General features: G+C 43.8%; 1 protein-coding gene across 4 annotated transcripts in view; it reads right to left on the bottom strand.

Moving 5' to 3' along the window:
- Positions 1–15,978, bottom strand: part of MERTK (MER proto-oncogene, tyrosine kinase) — a 133,453-nt gene that overhangs the window by 31,922 nt on the left and 85,553 nt on the right. For all 4 annotated transcript variants that reach the window (XM_063648554.1, XM_054475596.2, XM_063648555.1 and 1 more), the window contains 3 exons: positions 14,733–14,884; positions 3,450–3,603; positions 377–530 (listed from right to left, as the gene is read on the bottom strand). In XM_063648554.1, coding sequence (XP_063504624.1) covers positions 377–530; positions 3,450–3,603; positions 14,733–14,884 — 460 coding nt within the window. The remainder of the gene's footprint in view (positions 1–376; positions 531–3,449; positions 3,604–14,732; positions 14,885–15,978) is intronic.

Genomic DNA, 15,978 nt, shown 5'->3' with positions numbered 1-15,978 from the left:
CTCAAACTCCTGACCTCAAGTGATCCGCCTGCCTCGGCCTCCCAAAGTGCTGGGATTACAGGTGTGAGCCACTGCACTCGGCCTATTTTTAAGGCTTCTAATAAAAATCCTCACTTAACAGCAACCCAGTTTGAGTAGCAAAGGCCTACTGATACTCTTCTCCGTAAAGGAACCCTTTTCAGGGCTGGCTTTTGCTGGCAGCTGCTTCTGTAGACCATGGTGTAAGTCAGGAAGCTGCCTGAGCCCAGTGTATGCATAAGGCAGGGCAGCCATCTGGGAGCAATGTGAGCAGCTGGCCCAACAGGAAAGGCATAATCACTTGGTATAACAACCTTGTCAATATCAGTGGGCAAACATTTTTAGCTGGGAGACTTACCCAAACTTTGTCTCCTGGACTCTTTTTCTGATGGCCAAGGAGATGTATAAAACCAACCCAATCAAAATAAATCCACAAAAGCAGCCAAAGATGATGAGCACAGGATCTGTGTTGCCAGGTGCCGGAGTTGAAGAGGGGGCATAATCTACCCAACCTGGTAAAATACCAATAGACCAGTCATGAGTTTGAAATATATGAGAAACATTGGCTTGTAACAGGGAAGAACAAATAGTCAAAGCTTTCAGAACTCAGTTAAATCTTTTATAATCTGCAAATATAGGCAGGCCTCACTTTGTGTAAGCTGAGACCATGCAAAGAGATCTTAATAATTGATGGGAAACTAGCTTGATTTAGTCATTCCACAACATATACATAGATCAAAATGTCACATTGTACTCCACAGGTATACACAATTTTTCAATTATTAATTAAAAATAGTAATTTAAAAATCAATGAGAAAACTCAAGTCGTTATGCATGTACAAGAAAATAAAAAAAATTACAACTAATATTTACTTCTACTGTAGTTTAAAATGTTAGAAACATGAAAAATTAAAGTGTCATTTCTTTGTAAAAAACGATCGAGAGCAGGTTAAATAGTTTGCCTTCTAGTCACGTAACTTATGATACAGAGAAAATATAGTTTCTCTGTTTTGAAGAATTGTCACATTCCCTAAGTTTGGATCGACTGCTAATGTTTTAGCTTTTGCTCTTTCAATGTTGTAAAATATCTCCCAGTATTCCTTCAATGTTGTTTTTTTGACAGTGTCACTTTCTCTGGGACATTTTCAACCTTTTTGTCACAACCTCTTGATGTATGTGCATAACTTCACCTTCACTAAGGACCGCTGGTTCACATCTAAAGTTTATCAGCGGGGGCAGTTATCAACTTCGCACAGTCTTGCATTCAATTCAAATTTTACGTTGAACACTATCACTTTGCATTTCTTTACTGCACTTTTACCTTTGTTCACCAACTCCCTCTTTCAATTATCCATTTTTGTAAAATGTCATGTGGGTTTGTCCCTGGGAGACAAGGAGGCAACACAGCCACATGTCTCCGCAAGGTGGGCACAAAAAGAATGACAAAGGCGCAGTGACCAATCACAACAGACTTTGAAAGAAATGACGCCGTTGGTCATGACAGGATGTGCATCTGTTATTTCTACAGTGATTGGTGGCCTGAAGAGCCAGCAGCCCGAGTTTATGCTTTATGCCGTTATAGTTAATATAGAATGGTAACTAAAATTTGAACTATATTTTTGGGGAATGGGTGTTATTTAACTGTGGTAATTGAAATTTGTGCATACTGGAGCCATGCAAGGTAAGGACTGCCTGCATAGCAAACATGGCTTCACCACGTTGGCCAGGTTGGTCTGGGACTCCTGACCTCAAGTGATCCGCCCGCGTCAGCCTCCGAAAGTGCCAGGATTATAGGCATGAGCCACTGCGCCCACCTAAACTCCGATTTTTTTAAAGCTGTCCCTTTAGAATCAGAATTTCATTGTCTTTGTTCTTGTTTTGTTTTGTTTTGGAGATGGGGGTCTCATTCTGTCACCCAGGCAGGAGTACAATGGCATGATCTTGGCTCACTGCAACCTCCACCTCCTGGGCTCAAGCTATCCTCCCAAGTAGCTGGAACCACAGGCGCATGCCACCACACCCTGCTAATTTTTGTTGTTGTTGTTATTTTAGATAGAGATGGGGTTTCACCATGTTGGCTAGGCTGGTCTTGAACTCCTGAGTTCAAGTGATCTGCCTGCCTCGGCCTCCCAAAGTGTTGGAATTACAGGCGTGAGTCACCGCGTCCAGCCAGAATCTCAGGGTCGTTGAATTTCTACCAGGTAGACACATCTTGCCTCCCCATCACCAGTTACTAATGTTTCCCAGAAACTGTGCCTATGGGCTGCAGGAACGTAATATGGTTCCATTTCAGCACCAAAAGGGAGAGCAAGTTTCAGGGTCACTGGGAACAGACAGGTGGGAACTCAATCATCTGCTCACAAGTTCTGTCTGCTATTGGGTACAAAGGTCATGTTTGGCAAAAACTGAATGTATAAGCACACTGATCTAGATGCCTATGCATGGACTTTATGACAGCCATTTAACATTAAACAACCTAGGGCAGGTGAGAGTCAAACAAAGGTGGCTCCATTGGGTTATGGAGTGAGCACAGCACTTGGTTCACTTGGGGTACCACAGTGGCACCGTGCCAAAGGACATTCCAGAAACATGCAAAAGCCAACACGCATGTCTGGGCATTTAGCTCAGTGGGCCCAGGGCAGTCTGAGGATGGCTTCCATAGGAAATATTTCATGTTCCGTGCAGACCAAAGCACAAAGCATGTTACCCAAGGCTTGAATGGGTAAAAACATGGCAAAGCAGTACTGTTTCAAACACAGCAAAACAAGCAACAGCAAATAAACTGTCCCAATTGTAGACAGCTAAGGATTAGCTATATTGCCTGTCTAAAATTCAGTCATGTACAGTATACATCATTGCAACTAAGTTCAATAAGTAAAGCCAAAGTTGGCATCTGAAAAGACTAATCTTCCAAGTAAGTCATTACCATTAATAGTAACTATAGGAGGGACCTATGGGTATCAGCAGTTCTGTAAAGCATGTTATCATATCATATCTTTATCATTGGAAAAATTATTTTTGATTCTTATTTTTCCCTCCTTTTTTTTTTTTTCTTTTTTTGAAACAGGGTCTCACTGTTACCTAGCTAGAGTACAGTGGTGTGATCGTAACTCACTGCAATCTCTGCCTCCTGGGTTCAAGCACTTCTCCCACCTCAGCCTCCCAAGTAGCTGGGACAACAGGCATGATCCACCATGCCCAGCAAATTTTAAAAATACATATATTTTTTGTAGAGACAGGGTCTCACTATGTTGCCCATTGCCCGGGTTGGTCTCAAACTCCTCCTGCTTTTGCCTCCTGAAGTGTTGAGATAAGCCCAGCCTTATTTTTCATTCTTTAATCAGCCATCCATTCCCCAGGTTACTTTCTGGGAATCTGTGCACTGCCTGGACCATCACATCCTATCAGCCCTTACTGGGTATAGCTCTCACCGTGTGCAGGGATAAATATTTTCACTGGATCACTGAAGGGCCCAACTCCCCCTTTGGTGACGGCTGCAATCCTCACTGTGCACGTAGCATTGTGGACTTGAACAGAGATCTGAGCTTGGCTGCCATTCTGGCCGACTTCCTCCAAGAGCTCTTTCTGGAGACAGAGAGGAAAAGAGGAAATGAAAACACTGAGGTCTGGGCAAACTGCAGGCGCATCTACAGTTCCTTCTGAGGGAAGCCATCCCGCCCACGTCCGAGGCCAGAAGCCACACTTCCACAGCATTCCTTCCTCACTCAGGCCATGGCCAATGGAATCAAAAGTCAGGCAGGGACAGGATGCAACATCAAGTTTTGGGGGGCGTTGGCAAGCTAAGGCCATGAGGGCATGGCACTTAGAGTGGTCCTAAAGAAGCTTCTGGAAGAGAGGGAGCACGTAGCAGATGCACCCAGGTGGCAGAGCAAGCCTGACTCCTTGAGCCATCGATCCTCAGAACCACCCACAGCACAATATGCCAGTCACACTGTCCCTTGACATTGTCCACCTGCCACCTGCCCTTGAACCAGCACGAGCGGGCTCCTGTTCCTTGAAATTATAAGAATTTTGACTAAAATCTACCTGGAAGAGGGCAGTGACACTTTTTTTTTCTTTCAGTGTGACAAATGTACAACTTGCTCAATTTTCAAAACTCTGGTTTTACTTTTATTTGTATGTTATTTTAAAGTCACTGTCATTCAAACAAAGGGAAAAAAATAACCAGAACTAAGGGTTTATACAATACCTTCCTCCCCTTTTCCAAACTTCTATAATCATGATGTTCTCTGGTGTAGGAAACTAATTTTGTGTTTGGGCCGGCTTTTCAAATGGAAATTGTAGGGGTTGTGAAAGCTGAAATGAAGTTCTAGGAACATGTCTTTATCTCTGAATTTTGGAAATTTGATTTCAGAGACAGAAAGAGGTCTCAGGTCATGCAGGTCACAGATGTCACAGGTCACGGATGTCACAGGTCATCAATGAACAGCAAAGGCAGTGCTATTGGTAACTTTATTCCCTGGCCACTCACTCTCAAGCCAGTCACTTTCCTAGCAATGGTGAAGGATAGAACCATCTCAACCCTTAAGGAGAGAGCAGTCCATCATTCATGACTAAAGGGGCACCTGGGTTGGCCATCCAGAGACTGTTTCTAAATTTAAACAGGCAGTGGACATCATGACCCAGAAATGCCCCCTGCAGAAAAAAACAAGCAGTTTTCTCTGCTCCCACACCACAACAGTCAACGCAGAAGGCTTCTGTGACCTCTGGTCACCAAGAAGTGTATGAGAATGTTTCCCTACCAAAAACCAATCAGTCAGTTCCACAGCAGACACCAGCTGGACATTCTCCAACTCAGTTCAATTCCAACACTATCATCTGGAGATAGTGTCAGATCCCACAGGGTGAGGGCTCAGCCCCCAAGAGTCCCTCGAGTTTCAGACACAAATCACAAGCCCCAGGTAGTTTGACCTGTACTTCTGACCGGCTGGCTATAAATCAGGGACCCCATGACCCCCTCCTTGAGTTTGTTTAATTTGCTAGAGTGGCTCACAGAACTTAGGAAAAGACATTCACTGGTTTATTATTTTTTTCTTTTTTCTTTCTTTTCTTTTCTTTTTTTTTTTTGAGACAGAGTCTTGCTCTGTTGCCCAGGCTGGAGTGCAGTAGCGCTATCTCAGCTCACTGCAACCTCCACCTCCCAGGTTCAAGCAATTCTCCTTCCTCAGCCTCCTGAGTAGCTGGGACTACAGGTGCACACCACCACGCCCAGCTAATTTTTGTATTTTCAGTAGAGACGGGGTTTCACCATGTTGGCCATGATGGTCTCGATCTCTTGACCTGGTGATCCACCTGCCTCAGCCTCCCAAAGTGCTGGGATTACAGGCATGACCCACCATGCCCGGTCACTGGTTTATCATTAAGGATATTGCAGAAGATACAGATGAAGAGCTATATAGGGCAAGGCACATGGGAAGGGGTGCAGAGCTTTCATGCCCGCCCTGGGTGCACCATCCTCTGGAAACCTCCATGTGTTCCACTACCTGGAAGCTCTCTGAACCCCATCCTCATGGGCCTTTCATGGAGGCTCCATTGGATAGGCGTGATTGACAACCATGTAGAATTGTGATTGGACAAACAAGGCATGATCTAGTACTAATAGACTGAGCGAGGAAACCCAACAAGGCCTATCTGTTCAGATTCTTCTTGGCCTCTCTGTGCGTGGCTCCTTCCTCCAGGGAATGGAAACAGGACTCCTTCCGAAATGTGAGTCTTATGACTTCTAATCAGATCAGGTAGGTCAAAGAATTTCTTTATGGCTGAGGGCAGGGAAAATTAGAGCCCTGCCTTGGGGAGACTAGGGAGTACATGAAAGGAGGGCAGGAGAAGCTCAGCAAGAGAGATTCTGTTTTCTGAGGCCTAAAGTGCCCAAACATTATAACAAAAGTCCGTCTTTCACCGTTAAAGCTCTGAAGCTACTTCAGAAACCAAGGACAAAAGGCCAAATACTTCAACAAAAGATATGCTTGTTGTTTTAGTCCGTTAGGAAACAACAAGGGCTATAGGAGTAATAAGCCAGGACCCCTGGATGGAAAGCTCCCCTCCACACACATTATGTATATATTGTGTGTGTACACACACACCCAGACACACAGTATAGCATAATATCACACCCCTAGACAAGGGATGAAAGGGAAAATATGACCGTTAAGAAGGTTGGTTTTTCTATCCCACTGGACTCTTGAGTCTATGAGATTTGCCACAGATTTTTTTTGTTAATTAAGTGAACTAATTAATAATTAACCTTTTTTAAAATATTCTGGTGATATCTTTTTCAGAAATAGAGCACTGGGCTGGGCGAGGTGGCTCACACCTGTAATCCCAGCACTTTGGGAGGCCGAGATGGGCTGATAACCTGAGGTCAGGAGTTCAAGACCAGCCAGGCCAACATGGCAAAACTCCATCTCTACTAAAAATACAAAAATTAGCTGGGTGCAGTGGCATGCACCTGTAATCCCAGCTACTTGGGTGGCTGAGACAGGAGAATCGCGTTAATCCAGGACACGGAGGACGCAGTGAGCCAAGATCACGCCACTGCACTCCAGCCTGAGACTCCGTTTCAAAACAAGCAACAAAAAAAAAATATAAATAGAGCATTGTATTTATTGCAAACTAGTTTTGATTATGAGTTAGTTGGTCATTCTGTGTTTAATTTGGGAGTGGGGCAGAAAATCATCAGGTAGAGTAACTCCATGGACCAAACCCCCACGGTCATGGAGCCGTTTGGTGACTCAGGCCATTGCTGAGACATAACTAACACATCTGCTTCACAGTAGACAGCTCCTCCAAAGGACAAGCCTCATGCCTGATGCGGAACACTGGCCTGCTTCTGGCTGCGGGCTCAAATATGATACCTCACTTATGAGAGAATCATCTCAAAATAAGAGGAATTACACGATTGGGAAAGAATTAAATGAATAGAAGAATAGAAACCCTAACAAAAACAAATTATTCTTTTGGAAATAAACATTCAAGTAGGCTATAATACAGTTTGAGCATCCCATATCCCAAAATCTGAAATCTGAAATGTTCCAAAATCCAAAACTTTTTGAGCACTGACATGACACAAAGGAAACGCTAAGTAAATAAGTTGAGATTTAGGATGCCCAACTGGTAAATATAATGCAAATATTCCAAAATCAGAAAGAATCCACAATCTGAAACACTTCTGGTCCCCAGACACTTTGGATAAGGGATACTTAGCCTGTGTCTACTCACTTAGGGCCTATGACTCAGTAGGAAACCCCAGAAAGGTTACTTTTTAAATTTCCACTTCTTATTCTCCTAAGTGAGTTAACAAATGTGTAACAGTGCCTGGCCTAGAGCAAACGCTCCCACCGTTCGATGATGGCCAGCATCACAGCCATTGCCATCATTCTGAATATCAAAGTATGACAAAGATGCTGGCCAGTGTTTATCAGTCACACATTTTGGAGATGGTCAAGGGTTATCACATTTTAGGGGTGGAATTATAATAAATGTTGCCATAGTGATTAGAAAGATATATGACATATATTTTAAAAGAGGTTTAACAATTTTCTCTAAGGATATCCTTAAATGGTAACCTTAAATATAGTTTTAAAATGATTCATGTTTTTTAAAATGGATGTAATTTATCCATACTGTTTTGGTGCCAAGTATGTAAAGAACGGTGTGCCCCAATTCATATCTCCAAGTATTTAAGTCTGATTTTTTAAGTTGTCAGAGAAATCCACTAAAATCAGATGCATACAGGTGCTACCCCATGTGTATTATCTCTGGTGCTGTCAGGGTACAGATCACATAAGATGGGGCCATTTCCCTGGCATGAGGTGGTCTGGTCATGGGGTGCATGCCATGGGCCAACTGCATATTTTTCATTGAGTGAGTTTTCATTTTTCACCAACACCAGGTTCATAGCCTCAAGGACTTAAACATCTGAAAGCATTTCCTGGTAATAAAATCAGATTTGTAATATGGCACTTGATTGCAACTTTACTTACATATAAGATAAGACACAGTGGATCTTGACAGTCAGAAAAGTAATAACACATCTTTGGAAAGTCAATTTGTTTTTTATCCTATGTGTGGCCTGTAATCCCAGCACTTTGGGAGGCCGAGGCGGGTGGATCACAAGGTCAGGAGATCGAAACCATCCTGGCTAACACGGTGAAACCCCGTCTCTACTAAAAATACAAAAAATTAGCCGGGCATGGTGGCGGGCGCCTGTAGTCCCAGCTACTCGGGAGGCTGAGGCAGGAGAATGGCGTGAACCTGGGAGGTGGAGCTTGCAGTGAGTGGAGACCTCACCACTGCACTTCAGCCTGGGTGACAGAGTGAGACTCCGTCTGAAAAAAAAAAAAAAAAAAAGAATTCACAACCCTGTAACTCGTAACTGTATTTAAGACTCTGGCCTATTCTATAACCTCAATGAGATAAAAGTTTCTGTCTCATGACAACAACAAAGGTGACTTGTTCAAAGGGGTTTCAAATTCACAGGTACCAACACAAAACTCTCACACCTAACTCTTCAAAACATGTCCTGTTCTTCCTTCTTTCTACGGAGAGGCCACACTGTGGAATTTGAATGAGAGACTGTATTATGAAGAAAGCCAAGGGCACCTGGGAATGAGTAGCGGGTTTCTGAAAAGCCCTGGTTTTGGAGTCAGTCGGACTGAGGTTTTTAGCCCAAACTTTATGACTCTGCGGCAGTTACCCAGCATCTCTGAGCTTTAGTTTCCTCAACTGAAAATTGAGCATATTATCTTACTCACAGTGTTTTTTGAGATGGAGTCTCACTCTGTCCCCTAGGCTGGAGTGCAGTGGCGCCATCTCGGCTCACTGCAACCTCCGCCTCCCAGATTCAAGCGATTCTCCTGCCTCAGCTGCCCAAGTAGCTGGGACAACAGGTGCCCGCCACCACACTGGGCTAATTTTTGTATTTTTAGTAGAGACAGGGTTTCACCATGTTGGCTAGGCTGGTCTCGAACTCCTAACCTCAGGTGATCCACCTGTCTTGGCCTCCCAAAGTGCTGAGATTATAAGGCGTGAGGTTAAATGAGTTCCTTTATGTAAAACACATAGTACACGATCTGGCATGCTGCAAGTAATCGGTGGTGGCTATGATTATTCTTATATCATGTTCAAGGTGGTGCTACAGTTGGGTCTTCTTTCCCTGTAAATAAATACAAAACCTTCTTACAGAATTGACCTTGTGGTATCTTCCAAGCCTTAGTGCATTAGAGAAAATCATCAAGGCTGTCTAGTTCCCCAAACCAAGAAGCTTATTTGACCTACTCATGGAGTTTACCTCCATGTTAAGTTTCTCCTCCAGGCAAAATGTACCCTATTTGATCAATCCCTGGGTTTCAGAAGTGGTTCAGATCCCTGGCTGGCCATGAGAACCTTGCCTATTCCTCATATTTTAAGACAACACCAGTTCAAATGCTCTGCTCTCCTTTGACAGTGAGAAAGAGGGAGAAAAGGAGACAGGAAGAGGCGGTGCGCACATGCCAACATCCAGGCACATAGCTCTGCTCATTAGTAGAGCTTGTTAGGAGGCCGAGGTCTTGGGCCAAGTACACTGCAGCTTCCCTGAGTCTCCAAAGAACTTGGTTCTCTGGGAGGCAGATGTTGCAGTGAGCCGAGATCATGCCACTGCATTCCAGCCTGAATGACAGAGTGAGACCCTGTCTCAAAAAAAAAAAAAAAAAAAAGTTGGTTCTATATATCATGCTGTCTCAAGGCTATAATAATCTCTGCTATGAGACTTCCTTCTAAGATCTATACCTTTGAAAACGAAGAGTAAACTAGCATTAGAGCAATAAACCCAAAGCAACGAACTCCATAAAAACTGCACGTATAAAAATGTGTCTCTGCCTAACATTTAGGTGATTCTGGGTCAAAGTTAAACAGATTTATTTTCTGTTGAACTTCAAAGAGCCTTGAACTTGCCAGTATACATGGTGGGCCTTCAAGGTGGTATAATATGCAATATTTTATAATTCTATTTGCTCACTGAACTCTTTTTTCACAGAAGATCCACTGACACTTTACAGGAATGAGGGTGGGTTGGGAAATACTAGTCCACACTTAATAAAAGACTGTCTCATTCAAAGAGAGAAATTCTCCAGCTGGTTTAGACGGTGTAGCTGGGCCCACACATCAAATCCATAGTGCCATAAATGCCTACAAAGCAAGGTCAAGGCCCTGTGTTCAGATAGTACAAAGACGAGCAAGACCTGCCTCCAACTTCAAAGAGAACGCATTGTATTTGCTCCTTATCTTTGGATTTTAAACTCTGATTTGGAAGGCAAGGAATCGCAAGAAAAATAGAACAAAAAAGGTAGGTATCATCATTTGAGATATAATAAATATCCATTCAGTAAAGATCAAAGGATTCTTAGTCTGAAAGTGACATGACTGTTGTGGGAATGCAAAGCTACAAACCTGTCTTCCGTGTAGCTGCGATAAGCCGAGGAAAAACGACTGCCAAGAAAGTTCTGAAACTGCATGCACACGAAAAACCCCACCCTTAATTACAGTTATAATGAGAAATATCTTTCAAAAATGCCCAACTGCTCTGTCCTGCATAAGGAAGTAGCTTTAGTATCAGTTATCTAAAAATGAAAATGAACGGATAATTTTGAGACAAGGTTTTGTCTAAGCTTTGCCCTTCTGAGATGAAGGAAATTCAAGGAAATCACAGTGACAGATGCCAAGATCATCTCAAACTTCCTTTTGGGTGTGGATTTCAGGGGACTCCCAGGGTCTGCCTTTCTTCCATGTTCTTATTTGTCCCTAGTTTTGGATCATAAGCTTGAAACTTAGCTGCATCAGAGAATGTTTTCCAAAGTAAAGTGAGCCACTGTGTCTTTGTGGTCACAAGACTGTCATGATGCATAAAGTACAGTGTAAAGCATAATAAAATGATCTCACTGGGATGATCTGGCATCCCCAAGGAGGTAAGTGACTGGAAAGGTCACAGCCCTAACTGTGGCAGTTCTGTTCTCCCTGCAGAGGGGACCGTTCTGAACAAAGGGCAATGAGAATGCACAGCCTAGCTGAGTGCTAATGGCATTTAGTGCACAAGGCTTTCCAGCCAGTCATTCATAAGGTTTTCATCATTGCTGCCCTTCAGAATGCCTCAGCTCAAGAGGCCCCCTTCAGAAAAGCAGCTTTCACCCATGCCAGAAGGGAAGGAGAAAGGATGACCTGCAGCTCTTTAAACAAACTGGCTTGTTTTTCGACAGCCTAAGTGTCTGCCGGTAATCACTATTTTCTGCCAAATAGAGAAAGATAAAATTCCTACTGAACTTTTATGCTTAGTATAGCTATACCAAGCATTCAGCATTGTGAACAAAAGCCTTTCTCTCAAAGAGGCATTTGATTCCTGCAACTCAGCCAATGGAGAAATGCAGTTAATCCAGAGGCACCTTGCACAAATGCCTTGGGACAAAAGACAAAGGAAAGGCTGCTTCTCTTGCAGCTATGACTTTTAAGCAGGATTGCTACTTAAAATGAATTAATACCATGATCATTTACTATGAGGCAGAACAACATGGACTTCTAAGCCTTCTTTTTCTCTACTTCCATCACCTACTGCTTCCAACAGTCTGCTTCCTGATAGGTAAACTGAGGCAGAGAAATTAAAATAAATTTTAAGTGTCCTTTCAGAAAATGACAGTTTTGATAAATGCTGGATGATATGTGGCTAAAAATGATTACAACAAAGCTTGAGCATCATTGGTGGATGCATCTGCTCACCCATTTGCCCTGTTCATCTCTATATGCAGCATCTATATCTGATGCTCCATATAGATGCCATGAAGAAGCTAAAATTTGGATCTATTATATGGTTTGGCTGTGTCCCCACCCAAACCTCATTTTGACTTGTAGTGCCATGGGAGGGTCCCGGTGGGAGGTAATTGAGTCATGGGGGCGGGGTTTTCCCGTGCTGTTCTCTTGACAGTGAGTCTCGTGAGATCCTATGGTTTTATAAAGGGGAGTTCCCCTGCACACACTCTCTTGCCTGCCACCAGGTAAGACGTGCCTTTGCTCCTTCTCTGCCTCCTGCCATGATTGTGAGGGCTCCCCAGACATGTGGAACTGTGAGTCCATTAAATCTATTTTTCTTTATCATTACCTAGTCTTAGGTATGTCTTTATTAGCAGTGTGAAAACAGACTAATACAATCCATCACTAGGGTTAGATTGATCAGGAATATGGCAACACAGAAGAAGCATGCTTTCCATGATCACAGTAAAGACGAGACAGACTTGATAATGAAACCAGTGCATCTGCCCATCATGGATGTTCTGTGTCACAAAAGGAGGCAGCAATACCCCACTCTCTTCCTTTCCCAGGTGGGAAGGGAACCTGTCTAGAAGCTGCCCACCTAATCACACCCAGGCATCATCACCCAGCTGCCTTTCCTGCTGCTGTATTGGGTCCAGGGTTCACATCATAGCAGTGGTCTTTAGAATTCATAGAAATCAAAATCAAATGTCCCTCTGGGTTTGACGAGTCATGCCTAGCAAAGTCATTGGAAGGGCACTGGCTGGTACTTAGGGAGGAAGCCACTATTTCACACGTAGATTCCCTTTGCCTTTTGTTTGCCACTGTGAAATGAAACCAGTACTTACACTAGAGAGTCTTCACTGAACTTGCCAGCTTTAGCAAAAATCTAAAGGATCTTGCCAGCTTTAGATTGATTATAAGGCAGGAATTACCTGACATATTAATGCTCCCCCACCATACCCCTACCCAGTTCCAAGCACACAGTGGTATTCCAAATTAACACTGCGGATGATTCTGATATACATTTTCAGGGAGCAAGAAAACCTCTGTAGCTGGCAGGAGCCTGCTGCTGAGTTGCCTGCTCAGTCTTGGAAGACCAGAGTGGAATGTGCTCAGCAAATATGGTCTGGTGGAAAGAAGGCAGGTTGGAAGGTTACTTATATCAGCAAACTCAATGTAATCATTCATGAAAGAAGAATCATCTAGGTCATCATCATGATCTGTAAGTCTCAAGTTGTGCTCCTGAGCTCATGCTTATCATTGGCTCCCTTGCTATCAACCAGTTTCTACCTGCCTTGGCCTCACTTTCAGGGCCCTGCATTTTAGGGTCAGAACTCCTCAATCCAGCTTCATCTCACACCTCGCTCTCACAAAAGGGTTATGTTCCAGATCTTCAAGTGAGTCAGAACTTAAACCTGCCATGTTGTGCCTTCTCTCATGTTATCTTTTCCCATCTGAGACTCCTCAAATTTCATCTGTCAAAATTACTCTAAGCTGTGATGGTTAATATTATGTGTCAACTTGACTGGGTGACAGAGGTGCCCAGCTATGTGGCTCAACATGATTTCTGGGTGTGTCTGTGAAGGTGTTTCCAGTGAGATTATTATTTGAAATGGGGGACTCACTAATGCAGACTGCCCTCTCCAGTGTGGCTGGGCCTCATTCAATCCATTGAGGGCCTGACAAGAACAAAAGGTAAAGAAAGGAGGAATTCTCCCCTTTTCTTCTGCCTGAATGCTTGAGCTGAGACATCAGTACTCTCCTGTCCTTGGATTGAGATCTACACCACTGCCCCTGTTCTCAGGCCTTCAGACTCTGACTAAATTACACCACTGGCTCCTGGGTCTCCAGCTTCCAGATGGCAGATTGTGAGACTTCTCAGCCTCTGTAATTGCATGAGTCAATTTCTTATCATAAATCTCCTTCTGTACATACGTGTTCAATTAGCTGTTTCTCTAAAGAATCTTGACTAACACACAAGCCCAATTCAAGTACCACCTTTTCTGGGAGAGGCAATCTGCCACAGGCTCCAAGCATCTTTGTTCATCCTTGCTGAGCATGACAAACTGCAAGGCCTAACTATCCCCAACCCCGAGCCATGCTGGGGCTGGTCACATGGACAGTGAAGTAGGTCAAGGTGGCCACAGCATGACGACTGTACAACTGCACAGAGGATCAGCTTGTTTGCTGCTCACTACACAGGGTGCTGAGCCCTTGACCCTAGTACCCTCAGGTGCACAATCCACCAAGTGGGTACATCACATTGCCCAATGGGACTTGGTGGAGCAGGAAACGTGTGCCACCTGGCTGATGCACCTGGTTGTGTGCTATGTAGTGTCAGACTGCATGTCGTGATCCAGTAATTCTGATGTCTAATTTCGGCTTGTCTGCAGCTGTGCCAGGCTGGCCAGCGAGCTTGCTTGGTCCGCTCCTTTGGGGTCTGCTTACTTCTTGCCATTCTCTATGAGGATGAGGTTATTCCCTTATCTTCTTCTTTTGCAAAGTCCCATGAAATTTCCAAAAGGCCATGAATTGCTGGACTGCTAAGCCCTGTAGCTCCCTGACCTAATGCTACAACTTGGGTAGTCCACACTGTCGTCCTATAAGAGCCTAAATTCCATAAGGGCAAAAGTCAGGTGATAACAGAGGATGAATTCTGTATCTATCTCATGAATAAGTAAATGAATGAATGAATGAATGAGTGAGTGAGGAAAGTCCCAAAAGATTCCTTAGAATTTTGTAACTGTTCAGTCACCTCTAATATTTACTATATTTTTTATGTTCCCCTGAAAGGTGCCTTGCCTAACTCAATCACATCAGGTCTTTTCAAAACCAAATGAAAGCTTCTAAAACTGAAGTAAACCAGCAAGTTGAAAGGAGATGACTAATCATGCTCTTCTAGGGTTTAGACTTACGGAAATCCCTGCACTCTGCCACACGTGGGATATCCGGTAGCCCACCAGTTCTCCATCCTGCTGCTTAGTCGAAGGCTTCATCCATCTGATGTCCACATTATCACTAGATTCATTCAGAAACACAGTGACGTTTAAAGGTGCTACTGATGGGGCTACAAAAGAAAAAAGGAGAGAAGAATGAAGAACCACAAAGCACACACAGATGTATTCTCATCTGGGTTTTCAAGTGTTTGGGTTTCAAATGCTCTATGAAAAGCACTCAAATGAGACCAAGACTTTTAGCACATTTTCACCTTTTCAACTAAGATTTTCACTGAGATATCAATGAGTTGTAAATAAGTGGGCCCTTTTAGGTTACTGAAGCCTAGAAACTCATTTCTTAAGTTGAAAATGTCAGCCAGAACATAGTGAGACCCTCTCTACAAAACAAAACAAAAAACTAAAAAATTAGCTGACTGCTTGGTGCACATCTGTAGTTCCAGTCCCTCAGGAGACAGGCAGGAGGATTCCTTGAGCCCAGGAGGTTGAGGCTACAGTGAGACATGATCATGCCACTGCACTTCAGCCTGGGCAGAAAGAGCAAGCAAGGAAGAAAAGAAGGAAAGAAAGAGAAAGAGAAAGAAAAGAAGAAAATGTTGGCCAGGTATGGTGGCTCATGCCTATAATCCCAGCACTTTGGGAGGCCAGAGGGAGAGGATTGCTTGAGCTCAGGAGTTTGAGACCAGCCTGGACAACATAGTGAGACCCCAATCACCACTAAAAATAAAAAAATTAGCTGGGTGTGGCGGCACAGGTGTGTAGTCCCAGCTACTCGGGTGGCTGAGGAAAGATCACTTGACCCTGGAAAGTCAAGCCTGCAGTGAGCCGTAATTGCACCACTGCACTCTAGCCTGGGTGACAGGGCAAGACCCCATCTCAAAAGAAAAAAAAAAAAAGGAAATTTCATGAGCACCTAAAGTAAAATAGCAAAGAAGAGGAAGTCAGGGAAGGTAGGGTGGGTGGTGTTTTGGACTCCTGGGGAAGTGAAGCAGACACAACTTGAACAATGTTCTCCAGCATAAACCTGTGGGGCAGAAAGTTAACACGGCCGGCTAGAGATCAGCTTGGTGGCATTTGAGATGCACAAGGTAGGAAACACTGCTGAGCTCAGAATGCAGCCACCATTTTAAAGTCCAGAGGCAAGTTACTGACAGTCTGAACAGAGCTAATCTGTCAACACATTTAAAAAGTGTGTGTGTGTGTGTGT

This window comes from Pongo pygmaeus, chromosome 12 (assembly GCF_028885625.2).
Source record: "Pongo pygmaeus isolate AG05252 chromosome 12, NHGRI_mPonPyg2-v2.0_pri, whole genome shotgun sequence".
Classification (NCBI taxonomy): domain Eukaryota; kingdom Metazoa; phylum Chordata; class Mammalia; order Primates; family Hominidae; genus Pongo; species Pongo pygmaeus.
This window is presented reverse-complemented; position numbering and strand designations above follow the sequence as displayed.